The sequence below is a fragment of the Zea mays genome, chromosome 8 (genome assembly GCF_902167145.1).
Source record: "Zea mays cultivar B73 chromosome 8, Zm-B73-REFERENCE-NAM-5.0, whole genome shotgun sequence".
Taxonomy (NCBI): domain Eukaryota; kingdom Viridiplantae; phylum Streptophyta; class Magnoliopsida; order Poales; family Poaceae; genus Zea; species Zea mays.
In genome coordinates, this window is record NC_050103.1 from 179,124,783 (window position 1) to 179,135,299 (window position 10,517).

At 40.8% G+C, this 10,517-nt stretch overlaps 1 protein-coding gene across 1 annotated transcript; it reads left to right on the plus strand.

The window, feature by feature from the left end:
• Nucleotides 1-918: 918 nt before the first annotated feature.
• Nucleotides 919-9,885, plus strand: LOC100502202 (uncharacterized). The gene is made up of 17 exons (NM_001357699.1): nucleotides 919-1,010; nucleotides 1,670-2,088; nucleotides 4,592-4,717; nucleotides 4,796-4,869; nucleotides 5,238-5,307; nucleotides 5,395-5,450; nucleotides 5,529-5,600; nucleotides 5,677-5,771; nucleotides 5,964-6,033; nucleotides 6,108-6,237; nucleotides 6,574-6,789; nucleotides 6,907-7,037; nucleotides 7,514-7,688; nucleotides 7,772-7,862; nucleotides 8,656-8,813; nucleotides 9,019-9,207; nucleotides 9,291-9,885. The coding sequence occupies exons 2-17, from the start codon at nucleotides 1,705-1,707 to the stop codon at nucleotides 9,348-9,350; spliced, it is 2,097 nt and encodes a 698-aa protein (NP_001344628.1). The 5' UTR covers nucleotides 919-1,010; nucleotides 1,670-1,704; the 3' UTR covers nucleotides 9,351-9,885.
• Nucleotides 9,886-10,517: the final 632 nt, after the last annotated feature.

Consider the following 10,517-nt stretch of genomic DNA (forward strand, 5'->3'; position numbering starts at 1 on the left):
ATGCATGATGGAAGGGTTCAGTCTGAAAACGATCAGCATATGTGATGTGCCTAGAAAACAAAACAAGACAAGCTCGCGATAGGTATCTCATACTCCGATTGACCATTTTATCCCTACAAGAGACTAACTACCTTGACTAACACAAGTCAGAGTGTCAAACTTGCTCTTCAAAAGTGCAGTATTAAGAACAAAAGTAGTATATCGATTAAGATTGTACACTCTAAAATATGCAAGCAATCCTAGCTAAAAATTAGAGCATGCTTCGCCCCAACACGCATTTGAGCGCAACGCAAAATCCTATTATATATTTGTACCATATAAAACATCAGTTTCTAGGATTTTAGATTTTATAGTTTTCAATATCGTCGCGCCCCTCTTATTTAAACAGTAAAAAACTAAAATTATATATAAATGATGATTCAAAGTATAATTATTGACTTTAAATCCACATTTATATACACTTAATCAACAGAACACATATCTTTTTATATTTTAATGTTTCATACTCTATACTTAAACATAAATAAACCGTATGCATATCATCGCACTTTTGCTAGTAAATAAATAAAGAAAATATGGGCAGAAGTTGCAAAACGCACGCACTTCACTGGCCACGGCGACCGGTGATAGCACGACCCTTGGAGCTAAAAAAAATCTACTACTGGTACTGCTGACAGGCCTGAGCGGCAGGCCCCACCGAGCGATGCACGTTATCCATGGCGCCTCGAGGAGACCCCGGCGAATGCTGGCCCTTGGATCCAACCGAGCTAGCATGCATGCGCATTCGCTGCCTTCCAAACGGAGGAAGGGGAAATTAACAACGCGATTACGCGAAGCCTTCAAAAAGCCAGCCCCCTCCTCTCCCTTCCAGGCAACCCAACCACAGGCCACAGCGCAGCGGTGTGTGTGGGTGTGTGTCTGCGCCAGAGACCAAACACCAACCTCCCCCCACCCTCGACCCATCCCCACCTCGCCGCCGCCGCCGCCGCCGCACGGTCTCCTTCCCCGAGGTAAGCGCCGGACCTTACCCCTACGTCCGTCCCTCCTCCCGGATCGATCGCCGGGCACCGCGTCAATTGGTTAGCGTGTCGGCGGCGGACGAGGCCGAGGCGGGCGCGGACGATCGGCGCGGTGCGGACCGATCTTAGCGGCCGTGGTCTCTGATCGCGCGGGGATCGCTCCGGCGCCCGCCGATCTCCCCGTGTCGTGGCGGAAATTTGGGGGGCGGCCTCTGTCCCCTTGGTTTCTTTACCCGTAGAGATTTTCTGGGAGGGGGGGGGGGGGGGGGGTGATGAGGTGGGTGAGGTATTGGCGTGCTTTAATCTCGCGTGTTTTGATCGGTCTTTTGACAGAGGAATACGTGCGGATGAGATCGGGATAGGATTTGTGGAGGAGAGGGATTGTGGGGAGCTGACTGTTGGGAAATCTCATGTCATGGCTTGCGTAGATTTTTTACCGCAAATGGGACAAGGCTCAGTAGTTTTGCATTAGTCCTAGATGTCGATCGTAAATAAATGAAGGCTTGTTTGTGCTTGCTCGATCAGTACTTATTTATCCAGATGTGTTCTCTCATGTTTCCAGTGATATTTTATGTTTGTTGAGCTGTTAGTAGAATGCAGTACCGGTGTATTGACTACTTAACGATGCTGTCGTGGTTTTCGATTGACAGATTTGAATGCGTTAGGAAGTGCATGGGGAGAAAGGATGCCAGAGTTGCGTAGTGGAGTCCGGCAGTCTCGGTTGAGGGCAAAGAAGGTTGAGGATCTTGTGGTTCAAGACCCTACTGACAACTTGGTTGTGGCGGCACCTACGGTGGCAGGAAGACGTGGTAGAGGAAGGGGTGGGAGGGGTGGAGGGAGAGGAGCAGGACGGGGAAGGGGAGGAAGAGGAAGAGGTGTTCCAGTGATTAACTTGGATCCTGACCAGCCTCTTGAGGTTCTTCCAGGAGCTGGTGTTGGTGCCCGCGCTGCAGGTGGGGCGCAGCCCATTGAAGACATTGCTAATAAGGTATTGAAGATGGATGGTGGGAGTGCTGAGAAGATTGCTGGAGGTGAAGATGAAGGGACTACATCTCCAGTCCCAGAGAAGGTATGCTCTTCTTATGCACTTTTGCTTGCCCTATTTGGTTCTGTATCTTCACTTGCATGATTTTCATAGCAGTGTCATTTGTTGCCATTGAGGCTAGTTTTGTCAGTGAAGCTATCTGAGAAAATGGGATAATAATGAGAAAATATAGATTGTGGCAAGGTGTCATTGTGGGATGGCAACAGGCACATTTACCTGCATGCCCGCGGGCAAAACCCTATGGGATGCGGGTTCAGGTGTGAGTTTGCACGTGTGGGCATGAGTGCGGGTTTAATTCTCAACCGACGGGTTTTTTCTTGCAGGTTTCAAAAAGTTGTACCCGTGCCCGCGAACCTGCGTACCCACACTGGATATATATCTATATGCGTGCATATATATGTACATTTATATGTGTATATAAATACATGCATATATATAGATGGAATATGTGTAATTATGTGCCCGCGGGTTTGTGGCACCCATGGGTAGAGGGTATGGGTAGCATGTTGTACTCGTTGCGGGTAATGGGTGCGAGTGCGGGTTTAATATTAACCTCGCGGGTACGGGTTTGTAAATCCTATACCCGCGGGTTTCAAACCTGTTGCCACACACCACATGGAATATGGTATCATTCATTTTTTTAATAAGCGTAGTTCATATATGTGCCCATTTTACATGCAGCTACTCATTATGTATCTTTGGAACTTCACATGTATTAACTATCTTACACCATCAAGAATCAAGTGACAAACAATTCAGTGCCTTCTTCCTTACTCTATCATTGTTTTAATGGTTATATATCTGCAATAAATATCTTATTGATTCCTAATGAGACTGAATGAATGAAATGTTCATTAATATGCACAATTCTTTAGCTGTAGGTGTAGTGATTTCATAATTTATTATGGGATAGCCTGTGGATCAGATATGTAGTGACCTAAAGGAGTTTGGAGTTGGTAAGAAAACAGAAAGTTGTGGATACAATATGGCTTGCTACCATTTTCCTGAGGAAAACAGTTCTATTCCTTTAACATTAGACCAGTTAACGTGTTGCTTAGTGTAACTACATACTGTCAGAGTGTTAGTCTCCTGTGTTAGGGTAGGTGCACCATTCCGGATTATGTTTCGTTTGTGTCAGTCCACTTCCAATGTTATAGGCGAGTGTCTGTAGATGCAGTTGCTTTGTTCCTCTGAACTTAGCATCATATCTTGCACAATTTCAGATGTATAAATTATTACATCACTTGTGTCTACCTTGAGACTTGATTTAATCAACTGAAAGTGTCATGTCTGGTTTTATTGCCCAACCTTGCCCACTGGCCTTGGCTTGCAAGGTTGGTCAAGGCAAACCTCGCTACTGGACGAGAGACATTTTTTGTCTCTCATGTCTCATCAAAAGCTACGGAATCCTTGCACAGCTTGCTCAAATTCAAACCAAGCAAGGGAACTATCAGTACCTTCTTGTCCCCTTACTAGGTAAGGCCAGGCAGGGCCGTAGGGTGGGCAAAGAAATCAGGCGTGCCCTTATTTTAGATCAAAGTGTTAAGTCCAGATTTTGTTGTTGTTGTTGTTGACTAGGTGAGTCAGAGTTGTATGTATATGAGAAGTGGGCCTTATCAGAAATGAACATGATAAAATACTGTTTGGATGCATCTGTAAATAGGCCAGGCTACAGTATTTTACGTTCAAAGTATTGAATCTTTTATTACAAGATATAGCAAGTACTTGCTATAAAAGCTATAGAGAGCTCACATCTGTCATCAACTCTTGAGCACTCTAAAACTGGATAGTACAGGACTACATGTAGTTGTCAGAGATAAATCTATACTTCTATACTTAATCTATTAAGAACCTAATGTGGGCACCTGGTGATACCATGGCCCACCCACCACACTGCGCAAAATATAGTGCAGAGCGAGCACTCGAACCCATGCTCCTTGCTTCAGAAATTTGGGGTTAACCACCAGACCACACGTATCTTAGTGTTTAGAAATAAACAATAGTTATATTTGAGTATATAACAATCGTAGGAAAGCACGGCTACTGGCTAGTTTACTACATAAGGACAGGCCCAGTGCTGGCGTCTCCTACACGAGTGGGGTCTGGGGAAGGAATAACCGATGTAGCCTTACCCCTGCGTCGAACCTAGGACCTTTTGGCTCAGTGCGAAGACTTCTCACCACTGCGCCAAGCTTGTCCTTCATTAATCTACTACATATAGTAAAAAGTGGCTAGTGCTACAAATAGCCCACCTATGCTACAAATTTTAGCATGATCTTTTTCAATCTACTTGGAAGAAATAAATTCAAACATGAGAATCTTACCAACAAATGCTTGGATTGCTAAAAAGGAAAAAGTTACCATGTTTTCCAGGTTCATGAAATATTTTTTATTAGTGATATATTTTGGTAACTGGTAATAACTGAGTAACTGACAGCTCTAGCCAATGGTGCCAAAAGCTAGAACTGCAAATGTATAACTGGATTTGAAAATTTGGTCACCTTTAAATGATAAATTTCTTTTGCAGGTTCAAGTAGGCCATTCTCCACAGTACAAGGTTGAACGCAAGTTGGGGAAAGGTGGTTTTGGGCAAGTATATGTTGGCAGAAGGATTTCTGGGGGAACAGAGCGCACTGGACCTGATGCTTACGAGGTTTATATATAGTTCACTCTGGAAGTTACTTAAAAAGATACCCTCTTCTATGGAAGTTACACTAATACATGACCACAGGTTGCTTTGAAATTTGAGCACCGAAACAGCAAGGGCTGCAATTATGGCCCTCCATATGAGTGGCAAGTTTATAGGTAATTACATTATATTAAGCCGAAAGTGTATATTATGCTCTTATAGAATAATTTTAGGGATCATGGTTATAAAAAATGTACTCTAAACATGGTGTATCATCGTTGTAGTTTTGTGTTTGGTTCAGTAACTCTTCACTTATATTTTATCCTGAAACCCAAAATATTGAATGGCTAAGGTACATTGATGGCTCCATTCATTACTACTGAACTCTGTCATTTCTTTGTTATTTTGTTTGTTTGGCAGCATTCTGTTAAATATGATAACAGTATATGATGTTATTACTTATTAATATTTTTACTACTATTAAGGACAAATCTTACTAGCCATTTTACTAACTGTCATGTTTTTGTTGTTCATCCGCTTCAAGTGCTCTGAACGGGTGTTATGGTGTACCATGGGTTCATTACAAAGGTCGACAAGGAGATTATTATGTTCTGGTTAGTTCTTATAAATATATGCATAGTTGAATTGAATCTGAGTTAATATTACTGAAGTTAAAGAAATAAGCATTACAACTATTCCAGGTGATGGATATTCTAGGGCCCAGCCTTTGGGATGTCTGGAATTCATTTGGGCAGTTGTAAGATGACATGTTCTGTCTGCTTTGTTTAACTCATGTTATTCTAAGCAGCTGACTGATCACCAATATTTGATTCAGGATGACACCTAATATGGTTGCTTGCATTGCTGTAGAGGCAATTTCTATACTTGAGAAACTTCATGCAAAAGGGTAACTAGTATATTTACTGAGTTTATTTGCCATACTGTATCTCCCGATTATTTATTTATTGGTAATTTTCTGTCAGGTTTGTTCATGGAGACGTTAAACCCGAGAATTTTCTACTTGGCCAGCCTGGATCCCCTGACGAGAAAAAACTTTTTCTGATTGATCTTGGGTTAGGTACGTCATGGTGCTGCTTTTATGATAGATTTTTTGCTTGCAAATGTTAAGATGGTCTAACCAATTTGTCACACTGCTCTTTCTTAATATTCTGTGAGCTATGTTTCACATGTGCTTTGAACTTGTTATATACCAATGCTGATGTAAAATTTGAGCTAACATGTTTTTCGTTCCTACCTTTTGCACTGTCAGCATCTAGATGGAAGGAATCAGGGTCATCTGGACAACATGTTGAATATGATCAGAAACCAGATATTTTCAGGTTTCTTTTTGCCAAATAGTGTGTTTTTCATTTCCTTTCAATACACTGGCCTTACTTTGCCCTTTCCTTGACAGAGGTACAATAAGATACGCTAGTGTCCATGCACATTTAGGACGTACTGGTAGCAGAAGGGATGATCTGGAATCATTAGCATATACATTGATATTTCTTCTTAGAGGAAGGTTGCCGTGGCAAGGTTATCAGGTGTGCTATCTTTCTTTGGATGGGATTTTTGAATCATTCTTTTGGTTATTGACTATGCAGACTTTCTTATTCATGTCATATTTACATGCTTGAAGCCATTTCTTCTTATTTTTTTATGTCTGAATTCACATATAGATTGAAGGAGAAATTTGCTATTTTGCCACTCTCAAATTTGGCTGCCTGTTATTATGCCATCCCGTGTCTATGACTGGTGGGACCATCTGTGTCTATGATTTGTGGGTCCGATGGCATACTGGCGAAGCCCACAAATGATAGTGGCAAAATTGCCAATGGCTCTAGATTGAAGTAATGTTTAAATATTGCTTTAATTTGCAGGGCGAGAACAAGAGTTTTCTTGTTTGCAAGAAGAAAATGGCTACCTCTCCAGATCTATTATGCTGTTTTTGCCCAACTCCATTCAAACTTTTCCTGGAGACTGTGACAAACATGAAATTTGATGAAGAACCAAATTACTCAAAGCTTATTTCCCTTTTCGATGAATTGATTGAGCCCCAGCATTTGAGGCCTATTAGAATTGATGGTGCATTGAAGGTTTGTTTTTCACTACAAGGAATGACATTTCCTATTTTGTTATACAATTATTTTTATGCATTTCTGTAATTACTGGATATCTGGCTTAATTTTGCATTTGATTACTTCCATACGTAGGCTGGACAAAAACGTGGAAGATTACATGTAAATCCAGAAGAAGATGAGCAACCGAAGAAGAAAGTTCGACTTGGAAGCCCAGCAAATCAGTGGATTTCAGTTTATAATGCTAGAAGGCCCATGAAGCAGAGGTAACTAAGTAAATAATAGTCTTTTTGGGTGTATGCATTATAGATCTTGTCATGATGTGCTCAATTTTCAAGTTAGACCCTGTTTGTGTGGTGGTCCTTACTCCTTGCCTCTTGTATGAGATGATTTTGTCCACGCAAGTACATCTGTTTTTGCTTCTCTATGACAATTTGTTTGAATGTGGAAGGAGTTACCTTTTTGGGAAGCTTCTAGTCTTAAAATTTAGAGATGTTTCCCTGATCTTTGACAAGGAGCGACAGATGCTATATGTACACAGTTGTGATGTATTCACAACTGCAGTTTTTCAATTTTTCATTAACAGCAACCATGTAATTTTTTTAGTGCTTTGGCATTTTAAATGTCATGGAAAAAAAGACAGTTGAGAATGTACCACAGCTGCAGATTATAAGTTAAGTTAAATATGTCGTCTAAATTAGTTATATGGCTTCATGCTCTAAAATGCTTTCTTTCTTTTCAGATACCATTACAATGTAGCAGATGCCAGGCTTCATCAACACATAGAGAAGGGTAATGAAGATGGATTGTTCATTAGTTCAGTAGCATCTTCAGCCAATCTTTGGGCTCTCATTATGGATGCAGGGACTGGTTTCACATCCCAAGTATATGAACTGTCACCCATATTCCTTCATAAGGTATGGTCTCGATTCTCATGCATAGTGCTTTTTCTAAGCAAGGCTACATTTATAAGCTACAAGTGTCTTTTCTTGCACTTTAGGATTGGATTATGGAGCAGTGGGAAAATAACTACTACATCAGTGCCATAGCTGGTGCAATGAATGGGAGTTCCTTGGTGGTCATGTCAAAAGGTCTGCCCTAATTGATGGCTGTATTTGAGGCCTCTTATATTTATTAGTTATTACATTCATATGAAAAAAAATTGAGTGGTGTCTACATAGTTAAATGCTCTATGCTGACTCATGCATGTATGCTATGGCATGCAGAGCAATTGGTTATAACTGGATCCTGGTGGCTTTCGTGTTCTTGTTTGCTTTCTAGTTTCAAGATATGTTACAAGATAACGTTGAGAATACACACAAGTAGACTTGATCATTGACTGGTTGACCTGACCAGTGTATTATGTGGGCACGGGCCACAATTTCAGTCTAGACACTGGGTCGGGTGTGGGCTGATTTTTTTGATCGAAAACCCTACCCAATATAGCAAAAACATCTCAACCTGGGAAAAAACCCCAACCCGATGCATCTGTCGGGTGGGCACAGGCCACAAAAATCTGGCCTGATGTCTGCCGGTCAGGCCTGGGCCAGAAAAAAAAATGGGTTTCTGGCCCGACCCAAGTCTAACTTTATCTGATGCTTGAACGTGGGTCTACACAGAAATAAAACAAAATCACATGAATGTTTGATATGTCACCGCTCTTCTAAAATCAGGGCCTCAAACAGTCAAACTGTCTTTTCCAGAAGGACTTGATGAAGATGCTCCACTTCTATACTGTTAGATGCAAGCACAACTAACACAAATTTTGGGCTGATAGTAACAGTTTTCTGCGATTCTATAGATGTTTGGCCTGTCTCTGTACCCTTTCACTTTGCCTTGTCTGCATCGATTTATCTGTGCATTAAACCTTTTTACTTTTTGCAGGAACTCCTTACACTCAGCAGTCTTACAAAGTTAGTGAATCATTCCCCTACAAGTGGATCAACAAGAAATGGAAAGAAGGTTTTCATGTTACATCAATGACAACTGCAGGAAGCCGCTGGGGTGTAGTTATGTCAAGGAACTCTGGATACTCTGAACAGGTATTGGGGAAGTTGTTTTTGGTCAATGCACAGTTAAATGCATATTTTGCAATGGCACTTCTAGGAGCAGCTGCATATAGAACTGTGTGGTATTTGAAACTTCTTTTTTAAACAGAAGGATACATAATAGATCTGTGTAGTACTGGAAACTATCTGCTGTCTGAAATCAATTTGATTGTGCTTCCTTTTCTGTTATGCAATGCAGGTAGTGGAGTTGGATTTTCTTTATCCTAGTGAAGGTATTCACCGACGATGGGAGAACGGATATAGAATAACTTCTACAGCAGCTACTGGCGATCAAGCTGCTTTCATATTGAGTATACCTAAAAGAAAGTTAATGGATGAGACACAAGAAACTCTTAGAACATCTGCTTTTCCAAGCAACCATGTGAAGGTATGATCATATATTTGTATCCTTGACCGCGCTGTTTCAAATCACCCATTTAACGTCGACAAAATAATCTGGATCTTTTGCAGGAGAAATGGGCCAAGAACCTTTACATTGCTTCAATATGCTATGGCCGGACAGTGTCATGAGGCTTGCTCGGCTGCATCCCTAGTTGGGAAGAGCATGTTCTGATGAGTATATATTGGGAAAAAAGCAGCAATCTTTGTTGCTGCTCTCTATTAATCTCTGTATGTGTAGGTAACCCGTTCAAGATGAAGCACCTTACAGTGGCCAGAGTAGGAGCTCAAGAAAGAACCGAGAGGAAGGTGGAAAGCAATCGGCCAATAAGCAGACGAGGAGTATGTGATCTGGCTAGTAGCGGGTACAGGCGCTAATGGCGTCAAATGTTTTGTATCAGCATGTTTTGCTTTTGCTTCGCTCCTGACCGCTGTGCAAAGAGTAGACAGCTTGTTTCTTTCGGAGGCAAGTCATCTGAGAACCATCGTGTATAGCGTATGATGTCATTGTATTTTCTTTAGTGGAGGCCAAGTTCCATCTTTCCGGAACTCCCAAAATGCTAAGTTATTATGCGAGGAAACAAGTGTACTGATAAAATCGGTGTATCAATTCCATTATTCGACAATTCTCACCTGCATTAATTAATGCAATGCTGCATTACTTATCACCCTGGGCTTTTTATTTGTTTGTTTGTCTGGTCGCGTCGCATACCCTCAATTCGGGAATATATCTGATTATTTGGTAATCCTGATTTTTAAAATGGATTCTCTCTCCTGACATACAAAATTACATATCTGCCTTCATTCTGACTTGAATGCCAGCAGAATAATAGAAATAATATATTTTTGATATCCTCTACTACTCATTAAATAAGCAATAGTAGTCTGCCGTCTCCCGTTCCGCGTACTCAGAAACCGAACCTTGGATCTATTGAGCAGAATACCTAGTTGAATTGTGTACAACTTCAACTAAGACGTCTTTTGTGTTTAACCCGTCGTCCACTCTGTATGCTCACTGAGTCTAGAAAAACATTTATAGCTTAGCCCCTGATCTTTCTGGAATTTGGGACGTAGTCCAGGAAATAAAGAAAATAGGGAAAAGGAGTTTAGAAATTGATTTTTAGTTTAAAAATAATTGCAGAAACCCATTTAATTTATGAAAATTTTATATTAAATCCAAATGAGTTCATTCCAATTTCTATAATTCTATAATATTATTTTTATCACATAATACCTCTGTTTTGTCATGAAAACAACAATACAATTGATTTCCTAATTAATCCTATATCAAATACATAG